This window comes from Tamandua tetradactyla, chromosome 5, assembly GCF_023851605.1.
Source record: "Tamandua tetradactyla isolate mTamTet1 chromosome 5, mTamTet1.pri, whole genome shotgun sequence".
Lineage (NCBI taxonomy): Eukaryota > Metazoa > Chordata > Mammalia > Pilosa > Myrmecophagidae > Tamandua > Tamandua tetradactyla.
This window is the reverse complement of record NC_135331.1, coordinates 100,693,711-100,707,305: the sequence shown is the minus strand read 5'-3', so window position 1 is coordinate 100,707,305 and position 13,595 is coordinate 100,693,711. Positions and strand designations below refer to the sequence as shown.

The 13,595-nt window shown below is 50.1% G+C and overlaps 1 protein-coding gene across 1 annotated transcript in view; it reads right to left on the bottom strand.

The window, feature by feature from the left end:
• The window catches only part of PTK7 (protein tyrosine kinase 7 (inactive)), a 76,959-nt gene that overhangs the window by 23,361 nt on the left and 40,003 nt on the right, over positions 1–13,595 (bottom strand). Inside the window, exons 6-17 of the mRNA XM_077161864.1 lie at positions 13,381–13,529; positions 12,837–13,103; positions 8,885–9,018; positions 8,637–8,772; positions 8,388–8,507; positions 6,961–7,110; positions 6,693–6,843; positions 6,488–6,615; positions 5,086–5,289; positions 4,152–4,307; positions 3,265–3,497; positions 2,314–2,394 (exon numbers count right to left, since the gene is read on the bottom strand). Coding sequence (XP_077017979.1) covers positions 2,314–2,394; positions 3,265–3,497; positions 4,152–4,307; positions 5,086–5,289; positions 6,488–6,615; positions 6,693–6,843; positions 6,961–7,110; positions 8,388–8,507; positions 8,637–8,772; positions 8,885–9,018; positions 12,837–13,103; positions 13,381–13,529 — 1,909 coding nt within the window. The remainder of the gene's footprint in view (positions 1–2,313; positions 2,395–3,264; positions 3,498–4,151; positions 4,308–5,085; positions 5,290–6,487; positions 6,616–6,692; positions 6,844–6,960; positions 7,111–8,387; positions 8,508–8,636; positions 8,773–8,884; positions 9,019–12,836; positions 13,104–13,380; positions 13,530–13,595) is intronic.

The window sequence follows — 13,595 nt, the reverse complement described above, 5'->3', positions numbered from 1 at the left end:
AGGTTATTCTTAAGCATTGAGAAGATACCACCTTGTTAGTCTTGATGTAAGGGAGAGGCTGGAGGAAACTGCCTGAAAATGTAGAGTTGCGTTCCAATAGCCATGTTTCTTGAAGATGATTGAATAATGATACAGCTTTCACAATGTGACTGTGTGATTGTGAAAACCTTGTGTCTGATGCTCCTTTTATCTACCTTGTCAAGAGACGAGTACAATATATGGAATAAAAATAAATAATAGGGGGAACAAATGCTAAAATAAATTTAGTTTGAAATGCTAGTGATCAGTGAAAGCAAGGGGTAAAGAGTATGGTAGGAATAATTTTTTTCTTTTTCTGTTTTCATTTTATTTCTTTTTCTATTGTCTTTTTATTTCTTTTTCTGAATGAACGCAAATGTTCTAAGAAATGATGAATATGCAACTAAGTGATGATATTGTGAATTACTGATTATCTATGTTAATTTTTATCTCATTTGTTAATTTTTTAAATTAATAAATAAATTTTTTAAAAAAAGAGTGGGAGAGGTTTTCAGTAAAGGTGGTGATGACTACCAGCCAAACAGAATCCTCAGCCTTCAATGGCGGTGACTGACTTCCTGTCAGCCTGTTTACATCACTGTCCCGAGCCAGAGAAACCTACCTTGACTCTCCTCTCCTAAAGCAGTCCCCTTCCTGCCATTCAACCCCTTCCTGTCCCTTACTACTGCACTTGGGAGGCTTTCTCTACCAGGAACCTTCTTTGGTAACTACAACCATCTGCCACCTAAGCCCATCCTCCTGGCGCCTTCGACATCTCCCGGGTATGCGTGTAACTGGCCTGACATATCTTACCTGAAGTCTGTGAGGCGTGAGTAGGAGTTATTTCCCTAATCTTCCCACTAGGTCAAGTGCACTCCGAGGGCAGGAAGCCAGGCAGGTTCACTTTTGCATTCCCAAGGGCTCTCAGGGCCAGGTCTGGCTCACTACAGGATTTGCAGGCTTTATGGCTACCCAACTTTGGGAGCTCTGGGGGCCTGAAATCCCACCTAGGTAGAGTAACGCAGTCTGTCCTGTGGCTTTCCAGCTGCAGCCACTGCAAAGACTCCTGCAGCTTCACAAGGACAGAGGGCATGGTGTGGAGTGGAGACATCACCTTTGAGGGAGCGTGCACAGGTCTCTCGCCCAGTCTGGGCCTTGGCAGGTCCATCTCTAATGGGAGGAGGCTAGCCTGAAGGGGACGGAGCTGCTTCCCCAGAGAGACCGGGGCAGCCAGGGCTCCACTCACCTGACCAACCAGCTGGCTACACCTTCCTACCCTGAGAGCCTGTGACCTGGGTGGATCTGTAGGTGAGGATGGCTCTCGCGGTCTCGGCTAACCCTGTCCTGGACTTTGATTGGGTTATGATGCAACTTTGCTGTCAGCTGGGAAGCACAGTGGAAGGAAGTGGGTCCATTTCAGAAGTGAGGGGAGGAGGAGCCCAAAAGCTAAAGACTGGGACAAAGATCAAAGGAGAAGGAGGAACATAAGAGAAGATAGGATTTAACAGATGAGGATGACTGCTGAATCATTATATGGAAGTTTCTTTTAGTCTCTAGTGTCTTGGAGCAGCTAGAAGGAAAAATCTAAAATCTAAAATTGTAGAACTGTAACCCATACCAAACTGTTCTACATCTAAGTGCCGTGGTGTGTTTTGAAATGTGTTGCTTTTTTGGTTTATATGCTATTTTTCACAGTAACAAAATAAACTAACAAATAGCCCAAAAGAAGAAAGAAGAGGCTGGACCGCAACCATCCCGAGGTGCCAGGAAGGGGTCGTCTGAGGTGAGCTCTCCCTTCTTCAGGGTCTCCTCCGGGCGGCCAGGGCCCTGCCCCACAACCACCTCTGCCCTGGGGCAGGAACGCCGGAAGGAAAGGCTGAGCAGGCCACGGCCGAGTGAGAGCCACAGCGGGTGAGCCTCCCTGCAGACAGGTCACAGAGGGACCTTCTACACTCAGAGGCTGGGGAACAGTGTGAGGTGAACCATCCAGCACGGCAGGCTGGGCCCGGGGGAACTGGCTGCCGACTTCTGCTCCTGCCTGGTCAGAGCCACTCTGAGGCTACGTGACCTGGGACCAGTCATTCAGCCTCTCTGAGCCTCAGTTTCTTTATCTACAAAATGGGAATAGTAACATCCATCCCAGAGGATATTGTGGTAATTAGGATAACACTTGTAAACAAGCACTGACCGCTTGGCCGGCAGGAAACATTAAAGAAAAGGTTCCTCAATTACAGTGACTGCCCTCACTCCTGCCGCCCTGGGGGACCTTCCCCCCACCCCACCCCCCATTCTCACCTTCTGCTTGGTGCTCAGGGGCTGTGACTTCAGTTTCTCATCCTTGCTCTTGGAAATCCTCAGGAACTGTTTGAGGTCTCCCTAGAGAAGAAGCCCAGCATTTTCTGGCCACTGGTCCAAAGCATCAAATCAAGCAGGTGCCCACAGAGTCCCTGCCCAGGGGTCAGTGAGAAGCCCCAACCTGAATGCCTGTCCCCCCCACACCCCCTTGGGTAGGGAAAATCCAGAGGGAATGTGGGAATTAAAAAATAATAATCAAAGAAATAGGAGACACCTCCTGGAAGCTTGCTCAAAATAAAGGAGAGGACTGTCATTCCCACGCCCAGGAGAGCGCCGCACAGTTGGGATGACAATGCCTCTGCCCTCAGACAGCAGCGAGGAAAACACAGCCCCTAGCCCTCTCATGCCGCCCCAGAGGAAACCCTCTCCTCCAGGGGTTTCTAATCAATAGACATAAACAGAGGAAAATGCATAAGGTACCCACATATACTTGTTAATAGAAAGTTTAAGAATTACCACCACCCAACCCCAACATGAGAATGTGGTAATAAGCAGTTTAGAGACCAAGGGGGTCAGAACGAAGAGTAAGGGAACAGGTCCGGGATGGACAATTTGGGTGGAGAAAAGAAGGCTGGTGACTGTGCTGCCACAAACAGTACTGGGATGCTGTGAAGGAAAGAAGGAAAACCGGGTTCTGATAAGTTTACTCCCAAGTGGTGATGAGCCCTGGCAAGACTGGAAAATGACAAACCAAACAAAACCAAAGTCAGGGAAGAAGACCTGGAAGACATCCATGCAGTGCGTCAAGTAAAACCCCCAGGTAAAGGGGACACCCCCGGATACAGGGGACACTAATACAGGAAGGGCAGGCATCAGAGCGCTGGGGGTGCAGGGAGCTGAGCATCTTGAGGGCCCCTCCCGCCCGATGCCCAGGCCCCTGTGGCAGCATACCAGGTCCACATACTCCAGCACCATGTAGTGGGGCTCAGCCTCCCGGCACAGCCCGAGCAGTCGCACCACGTTGGCATGGTTCAGCTTCCCAAACATCTCGAACTCCCTCCGGAAGTCCAGCTGCTGCTGCTCGTCCCGGCTCTGCAGACTCTTCACGAGCACCAGGGTCTCTGCCACCCCTTCCTCCAAGCCCTGAGCCTTCGCCAGGAACACCTCCCCAAACTCACTTTTCCCTGTGGGTTCAGGTCTGCGTCAGCCACCTGCCTTCTCTCGAGCAGCGCAGGCCCCCAGCTCACGGGAGAGGAGCTCTCTCTGTCATATCTGGGGAGTCTCTGCTGTACCCTCTCCTACCTGGACTGGGCACTAGCCCTAGTTCTGTTGCGTGACCCCACGCAGACCACTACCCCCTGCTCCTTCTCTGGGCTTCGGCACCTCCAATAGTAAAATAAAGGGACTGGACTGAACATCTAGTATTTTCCAAAGGGTGATTTGTGGGAAAAGTTTAGGTGGCTGATGATAAACATGCCTTAATAGTGATATGTTTTAATGTGTAGCAGGAAAGATTTAATGTACTAGTATTAACCCATAATTTCTCACATTTTTTCTGGATCAAAGCTAATAAGTTTTTTTAAAAGGAGTCAATTTAAAGAAAAACATTGGATAAATAACACTACAGGCAGTACACAGGAATGACCAAATCTGTGGAGGTGGGTATGTGACTAACGGGCATTGCGGACCCACTGGGCTAGTAGATCTTCACCTATGCTCCCCTCTACCTCGAACATTCTAGATCTCAGTGACTTCAGAGTCACCAGCCTGGAGTTCAGCCTCAGGACCAAGCTGGTGGCATGAGGTTAAGCACAGGTAGCCGTGCTGGGGCAACATACCCAGTGTGGTGATGGGCTGCAGGCTGGCACGTGGGAACTGCATCTTATCACTCGTGCTGTGGCGCTTGTTGGTGGTTGTGGGGCCGGAGCCCACATTGGTCAACGCCACTTCCTCTTGGATCTCAGCAGAGGGCTGCCCATTCTGCAAAGGGCCCCCTGGGAAGAAGAGGCACAGGGCAGGGTGGCATGAGACCTGGCACGCTGACCACCTCAGGGACCTCACTTCTCTTCCCTAGCCTCCCACTTCCATCATGCTGGGTCAAATCAGGGCATTTCACAACAAAGGCCAGTTCAGTTGATGAAGTCACGTGGCTGAGGGGTTGGGCGAACATCCCTTAGGGTATGTCCACTTTTAATGACGCAGGTGATCACAATCTCTTAAGATGGAATAAACTGCGCTAGTCTAACCTGCATCACTGGTCTCCAAACACCTGTCTACATAAGGTTTTCATAGGGCCTCCTAAATGCAGAGACCTAATCTGGCACAAAAGGGAAATCAGAATGAGGGAGACCCAGCTCCTCAATGCTTAGGCTGACAGAAGAACCCAGGCACTGTCCCCAGGAGCTCCAGCCTCGAGGAGAAGAGTAGAAAGGGGGAACTAGAGAGAAAGATTGCCCTTGAGGGAACTCCCAGACTAACAGGGGCAGACAAGAAGCACAATAGAAATGCGTGTATATACTAATTACATCTATTCTTTAGTGCTGGGGGGAGGTGGAGGCAGGGAAATATAGGAAACTGGCTCTAATGAGGGAGTCTTAGGCCAGGTGGCTCCAAAGCTAAAGCCAGGGAATTAGCCAATCACCAGCCTCTAGTAAGGGGCAGCACACTTCTGCTCCAGTGTGCCAGTTCCCATTTCCTACGGTGCCACAGCTCAGGTCTGTGGCTGCAGGACCTGCCCTTTGTGCCACCTCCCACCTTAAGGGGGCCCCTCACCATTGAGGCATTCCATCTCCGGCTCCTCGCCCTCGGGCTGCTTCTGAAGCCGCTTGGCTTTGCAGCGCTTCTTGCAATAGAACATGAGGCCCAGCACGGCAATGATGTAGGCCACAGCGGCGCCCACCGACAGCCCAATGGTCTGGATCATCTTGTAGGGGGGAGGGCTGCCTGGGCCCTCGGACTCCTCCAGCACTGGCTTGTCTGAGACACACAGAAAGGTGTGGACAGGGGCCCCACTTCTCTCCTAGTCTCTCCCTTCCCACACATACAATGGCCTCCCAGATACTCAGTAGCCTAAAGGAGCTAAAGAGACCCAGGAGGGAAGACTGGCCACCTCCAATGGGCTTTAGCCAGGGCCTGGTGCCCCACCAAGGTCATGGGGAAAGAAAGGGTCTGAAGAGATGTGGCCAGTGATTCCCAAACTGCCTGTGCATCAGAGCAAGGCAGGGGTGTTGGGGCGCCACTGCAAACCCACGTTAGTTTTCAACAAGCTTCCTAAGTGACTTGGTACAGTAAGCCAGGCCCTGGAAAGCAGCACTTGGGAACTTCTGGATTAGCATGCCAGACACTTCCCAGCACAGAGCAGGTTCCTCAACAAATGTGTACGTAGAAGTGATCTTCTCATTTAGGGGCTTCTGTGGCCTCGAGGGAGCCCTAGGGTCCCACGGAGAGAGGTTGAGAGAGGTCGCAGAAGCCACTGGGGGAAGGGCAGGAGAAAGGCCAGGGGGAACCAAGTGGAATCCCACAGCTCCCCACGCACACCTGAGCAGCTTCAACCTAGGGAGCATCATTCCATTTTCATCCATTTAAATCCCACAAATATTTTGTCTAGAAAAATGATTCTGCTGTTTAAACAAAAAAAGTTTGAGAATCTCTCATTTAAACCATCTCTGTCTTACAGATGTAGAAACAAGCCCCAGAGAGGAAATAACTCCACCAGGGTTACCGAGCTGGCGAGCAGGAGAGGTCAGGCCTGAACCCCAAGTCCCTGACCCTACCTAGGCCAGTGCTTTTTACCTGACACCTCATCCTCTTTGCGCCTCCAGCTAAAGAGTCTTATCCTGCTGTGACCTGACCTGACCACCTCCCCACCCACGCAGGAATATAGGTAGCAGGTGCAGGAGACCCAGGAGGAATTATTTGAGTAAGAGAGCCACATACAACCCTCCCTCCCGCCAACGCACACATACCAGCCACGGAATGTTCTATATGACAGTCCACATAGAAGCAAGGAATCTGAGCCTAAACTCTGGCTTAGTAGAGGGGAAACAAGAGAATCCCTCCCCCACCCCACAAAGAGTCTTAAAGTGCCTTCGGTTCACAGGGGACTGATGCATACAGAGACGCGTAAGAAGTCTAGCCCCATCACTTCCTGGGGGACAGCCCTGCCTGGCCATACCCACGACGTAGAGGGGGGCCTCTGTGTGCTTGATGTTGCAGCTGTTGCCCGCAATGCAGGTGTAGCGGCCCGTGTCCTCGGGGGCGACGTCATGGATCACCAAGGAGCCATTCTGGAAGATGTGCATCCTGCCGGGAGAGAGGCCACGGCACTGCCACCTTGCCAGCTCCCAGGGAGACGGGTCACGGGAAGGAGGAGGTCCTACCTGGGTCCCAGCTTGGTGGGGTCCAGGATGCGGTCTTTGCCCTTCCACTGAATGAGCGGCTTGGGGTCACCCTGGGCCTCACACTGCAGCAGGGCTGTGTGGCCCTGGTACACGGTCGTGCGCTCCGGTTCCACCTTGAAGGTGATGAAAACTGCATGGGAAGAGCCCAGCAAAGGGCAGGGAACAGTGAGCAAACGGGGTCATAAGCTGCAGGCTGCTGGCTACAAGGCCTGCCAGCCCCCGCCCCCGGACCCTGCTGTGGTCACACCTGCCACGGTGAGCTGGACGTGGGCACGGATCTGGCCCTGCGGCCCATTGGAGGCGATACACGTGTAGTTGCCCGCGTCACCACGAGTCACCTTGGAGAAGTGCAGGTTCCCGGCGTTGTCTGTCACCCAGGCTGGGAGGCTGCTCCCATCTGCGGGGGCAAGAGAAGGAAATCTGGGTATGGACCAAAATTACATGGGTAGCTGACGAGGCTCCCTAAATACATACATGCCCTACTCCTGACTACCCACTAAGTCCCACATTAGTTACTCCTTTTCCAACTTGCAACCTCACCTCCTTCTCCTGCCCATTATAACATTCCATTTCTGCCACAGGGGACCTCTGGCTAGGCCCAGAATCTGCCTTGTGCACATCCTCACTGCCACTCCTCACTCTGAGAACCCATGACTGCTGTGGTCACTGTCCCAGGCTTCAGATCCATTTTGAGCTCTGCTGTCCCCAGAGAGCTCCCCCAGGCCACCTCAGAGAGAAAGCTGGCTTCCTCCTCAGAACCTACAACCCTATTCACTCACTCTCACAATTGGTGGGATTGTAAAACCCAGTCTAATCCTGTAAAAAACAAGTTGGCCATATGCATTAGGGGTTGTAAAAAATGTGCACACACTTTTATACACAATTATTCCATCCCTGGGAATCTCTCCCAAAGGAAATAAACCTCAAATCCAGAAAAAGCTCTGGCTTAAAGACGTTTATTGCAGCAATAAAAAAAAAAGAGGGGATAGTTAACAGCCCAAATCGCAACGATTTATGGAATGTTTAAGTAAATTACAATGAATGCAATCATTGGAATATTATATTATAGCAATAATCAAAACCCATGTTTATATTGAATATGTATAACAACATGGGGAAATGCTTAATAATGTTAAATAAAAAGATGTAAAATCACATATAGTTATCTACATTTTTTTACCTCTTCTATAAGCATGTCTTACTTATCTAAGTTTAATAAATGAAAATTACACATACATTAAAACTACCACATAAAAACAAAAATATATGCATAGAAAAACGAGAGGACACACACTGAAAAATGATGGCTGTGTCATTCAAAGATTATGGATCATCTTTCCCCAAAATTCTCTACAGGAGTCCACATTACTTTTCCATTGGAAAGGATAAACTATTTTGAAAAAGAGGAGGGAGAAATTTACAGCACAGCCTGACCAATCGCTTGTGGCCTGGAGTCGGCCTGTATTTTGTCAGATGTTGTAATTTGATCCCCCTTGTGTCCAGCTGCATCCGGCTCTTTTCTTCTTAACTGGACTATATAAATCGGCCCTACATTTTTAGTCTATCCCCACTGTTCCGGGAATGGTGGAGCATTTAGGGGTCCTCATCACACGCATGGCTTATCTGTGCACAGACCTTCCTGCACCACCCACCCCCTGCCCACATGGGGCCCACCTGCCCGTATCCACTTAATAATGGGCTTCTCTCGGCCAGTGGCTGAGCAGGACACCGTGGCTTCCTTGTCAAACTCCATGCACTGCTGAGGCTGGGGCGGTGGTGTGAACTTGAGCTTTTCTGTTTCAACAGAAGGAGGGTAAGTGGGCAATGGAGGAACTGAGGCAAGCTACAAAAGCCGGGGCCAGGTCTGGAGACGCTGGACGGTGCTACTCCTTCCCCTTTGCTCTCCTGCCCACACCGGCTCACCCAGCACTTGGACACGGGCTTGGGCCTCGATGCTGCCAGCTGGAGTGCTGCTCACACAGCGGTACCACGTCCCATCATATACCTCCACACTGTTGATGCGCAAAGTCCCATTCTCGGAGACCTCGAACCGTGAGTCCTGCAGTACACAAGACATGACACAAGAGGTGGTCCTGGGGACAGCCCTGGGGAGAAGGGAGCTATGGAAGGAAATTCCACCCTGATCCAGCAGCAACAATTCTCCTTCTCACCTCCGTGATGAGCATCTGGTTTCTGTACCAGACGACTGTAGGTTTTGGGGTGGCCTGGGTCAGGCAGTGTAAATAGCCAGGTTTGCCCTCCTCCAGCTGGCTGTCTTGGGGCTTCTTCAGCCATGTGGGCACGACTGGAGGTACAGGGAGGGAACAGGAAGGCTGATTAACAGGACGGCAAGACCATGGATCCCACTCTAAGAAGTTCTAATACCCCATTGAGCCCTGATATCAGAAACCTCCATCTGCTCGGATGGCAGCTACAGTAGCTACTTCTTATGGGAGGCCCAGATGCCAGCACCTTTTGGATATAATCTTAGTTAACTGTCACAATAAGCCCCCTGCCACTAACTTACATATTTCTACTTTCTTTTATAATGGAAAAAAAACAACAGTTCAAAGTAGTAAAAGGATATAGAGCTTTGGTTTGTATGATGCTAAAACCCTGGGTTCTTTTATTACACCACAATGGTCCAAGGGTTGGTCCTCAGATATCTGTCCTGTTTTAGCCACACTTGCTCCCTAAATGATCCCATCCAGTCCACAGCTTTCAACACCTGTGAATGGACAATTCCCAGATCTATATCCTGATTCCTGTCTCCCCCCTGTGAGCTTCAGACTTGCAAATCCAACTGCTCACTGACATCCCCAACTGGGTGGCTGGTAGGCATCTCAAACTTAGCACATTGTGGTAGTTTGAAAGGATTTATTATGCTAGAAAAGCCATGTTTTAATCCTAATCAATCTTGTGGGAGCAACCGTTTTCTTCTAATCCCTATTCAGTACTATAGACTGAAAGCCTGATTAGGTTATCTCCATGGAAATGTGACTCAATCAGTTGTGGGTATTAAACTTCATTAGATGGAGACATGTCTCCACCCATTCTTTGTGGGTCTTGATTAGTCTACTGGAATCCTATAAAAGAGGAGACATTTTGGAAAGAGTCCCTTTTGAGAATGAGGAGAGAGCAGCAGAACCACAACAGAAGGACGGAAGAACCACAGAGTCCACCAGCCAGCGACCTGTGGAGATGAAGAAGGAAAACTCTTCCCGGGGAGCTTCATAAAGCAAGAGGCCTGGGAGAAAGCTAGCAGATGCTGCCATGTGCGCCATGCGCCCTTCCAGCTGAGAGAGATGCTGAGTATCAGGGGCCTTCTTGAACCGAGGTAACTTTCCCTGGATGCCTTAGATTGGACATTTCTATAGATTTGTTTTAATTCGGACAATTTCACAGTCTTAAAACTGTAAATTAGCAACTTACTACATTTCCCTTTTAAAAGCCATTCTGTTTCTCGTATATTGCATCCTGGCAGCTGGCAAACTAGAACACACGTCAAAAAGAGAACACTTGATTTTCCCCAAACCTCACCTCAGTTTTCCCTAGCTCAGTAAATAGCACTCCTATCCAGTCAATTGCTGGAGCCAAAAACCTAGGAGTCATCCTTGATTCCTTCTCTCTCTTCACATTCATTCCATGCAAATCCTATCTACTTCAGCTCCAAAATATATCACAAACCTGACCACTTCCACTGCCATGCCCTTGTTCAAGCCCCTACAACATCTCCCCTAGACTATTACGGTCATCTACTAATGGGTCTCCCTGTTTATACTTTTGCCCCCACTGTTCTAGTCTTCTCAGAGCAGCCAGAGGGATCATCTGAAAATGCCATTCTTCTACTCGATACACCCTACCAGGTTCCCTCCCAGACTTGGGATGGTAGGCTATTTGCAGGGACGACTGTTAAAACTCCTCCCGTCCCTGACCCATGTCTCTTTGCAATGTGAGATCATCCTTTTTTCACCAAAAGGCAGAGCCTACTCCTCCACTCCCTAGAATCTTGGAAGTCCTAGGACTTGCCTTGTCCCAAAGAGTACAGTGAAGTGACACTGTGACTTCTGAGCCAATTTCTTGACAAGCCTTGCAGTTTCTGCTTTTGTCCTCTTGGAACCCAGCCTCCAGGTAAGAAAGCCTGAGCTAGCCTGCTGGAGAAGCCATTTACAGGGGGAGCCAAGCTGTAGTCAACAACCAGACATGTGTGTGAGTGAAGCCATCAGGATCCAGCCAGCCACCAGTTGACCCAGCAGCTGCCTGCAAATGCACGAGGAAACTCGGCTGACAGCACCTGCAGCAGAGAAGGCCATCCCAGCTGAACCCTGCCCACAGAACCATAAGCAAATAAAGTTGTTAGTTCAAACCACTGGATTTTGGAATGGTTTGTTACACAGCAACGGATAACAGAGATAATTGGAATACGATTCAAAACTCTTACTACGTTTTTACAAGGCCCCATATGATCTAGTCTCTACCTCTGGTAATCTCAGCCACTCTCACAATCCACACTCAACTAAACCACACAGGGATCCTACGGTGCCTACAACATAAGGGCCTATTCACATGGCTTGCTCCCTCCTTAAGTATCAGCTCAAATGCCACCTTCTCAGAGAGGGCTTCCCTAAACACCATCTCGCCCTGTCACTTAATTTCTTCATGGCTCCACTGTTACCTAAAATTATACATTTGTCCATTCAATTATTTGCTGTTTATTTTGTCACTCCTACTAGAATATGAGCACCACAAGGACAGGGATTTTTGTTTTCTTTGATGCTGTGTCCCGAGTCATGAGAACAGTGCCCTGGTACAAGAAGGCACTCGATAAATCTCTGCGGCATGAATGCAGTCACGGAGCTCTGCCCCTCTGAACTCTCCCTTCTGCCAGCTCACCATCTGATCCAGCCCTGCTTGCATCACGCACGCAGCTTTTCACACATCACGGGCCTCCTTCCCATAGGACAATGCAGGCCACCAGTGCCCGCTAAATGACTGGGCAATGCCAGCAGGCCTCAAAATTGGTGGAAGCATCACCTGGAGCATTTGTTAAAAACACCTGGGTCTGGGCCTCACTCCTACTTACGCTGGGTCAGGAGGGCTGGAGAGGGGCCCTGGATTCTGCATTTTTAAAAGCCCTCCCAGATGAGGCAGGTGATCTACAGACCACAGTTTGAGAAAGGGTGACTGGCAGCTTGCCTGGGCTCATGCAACCTGTGTGCTGCAACTTCTCACATGAGCCAGGTGCCTGAGTAGGCAAAAGTTCACCTTTCAAGATTTCACTGTCTTAACTGGAATATCATCAAAACTTCACATTTTAAAAGCCCTTTTCAAATTCAAAATCTTTTTGGCTCACTTGGGAAGATGCTAGTCATATTAAGGTAAGTGGAAACAGCAGGATGAAAAATGGATTGTGTGTGTAAATAGTTTGTAACATGTATTTTTCCAAACTGTCATGAAGGCTTAGAACAAGCCACAGTGCAAAAAAATAAATACACAAATCTTTACGTCTGTAGCAAGGCTATATGGATTTTTATCATGCATACTTTCAGTCATATTTATTGCTTTTCCCCTCTATTTCACAATAAATCCATTGTAGAAATATGGAAAGTACAATAAACTAAACTAAACCCAAAATCACCTATGATTTTGTCCACCACCACCTTCTCCAAAAAGAAACAGAAAAACCTTTTCCACCTTTTTCATTTGCTCTTTCCAACCATCTTGTAGAGTAAATAGTAGATTATTAGTCTTCTTTCATAGATGAGGAGACTGAATCTTAGCAAGGCTGGTGATTTTCTACCAATGGTCACTCTGAGCATTGGGGACAGAGTGGGACTGGGCTCTAGGCACTCCCCAAGTCCACTGCTCATTCCTATGTGGTCAGAAGATACTTTTCTTCTGCGAGAGCTGTCATCATTTCCTCTGGATGCACCCACCCCAACTTGGGCCTGCCCCTCCACCTTCCACTCCAACATCTCCTCCCAGAACTCCTGCAGGTCCCGGAGTCGAAGGGGCCTGAGGTGAGCACCAGGGAAGCCTCTGTCCTTCACACCCGGAGCCCAAGAGCCCTGGGACCTGGGCTCCCCTCCACCTCTCCTCAACCTTCAGGGCAAAGGTACTCACTGGCCACGGTGATGTTGACGTCCTGCCACCGCTGCCCGGCCAGGTTGGCTGCACGGCAGGTGTACACACCAGCATCACTCTCAGCAGGACTGGCGAACACGAGCTCATGGCCCTTCTGGGAGACCCTGCCGTGGGCAGGCAGCCGGACTCCTGCGTGCTCCCACCACACACTGGGCTCCGGCAGGCCCTGGGGCGGCGTGCAGGCCACACGCTCCTCATGGCCAGCCGTGAACACCCGTGGTTCAAATGGCGGCATGTCTTCAATCTCTGCAGGGATGTGAGTGGGAGGCAAACAGCCCAATGTCTGGGGATCATCCCAGGGTATGTGATGCTCTCTCACAGTGAACCAGGCTCTTTCCAACCACAGGCCCTCCCCTATGACCTTTAACCCTCCTCCGTGTCTCTTCTTCTTATTGACCCCCCTACATCCTCTTCCTCCCTCTGCCCTCCAAGCTGCTTTCTGAGTAGAAATAGCAGCAAAACCTCCATAAGTGAACAACATAGATGGCAGCCCTGGTCTCAGCACCTCAAACCCGGGACCCACCTGCCAGGTGCAGCGTGGCCTCCAGGACGACGGGTGGGCCCCTCTGCCCCTGGCCCACGCAGCGGTACACCCCAGCATTGCGCGGTCGGACCTGGGACAGCAGCAGGGACCCGTTGGCAAACACTGTGGCTCTGCGGAGGTGTGGGGGACTGTGGAGGGGAGAGAGTGCTATTGAGAAGTGGCCCACAAGCCTCCTTTTTAGATGGAAGCTCATT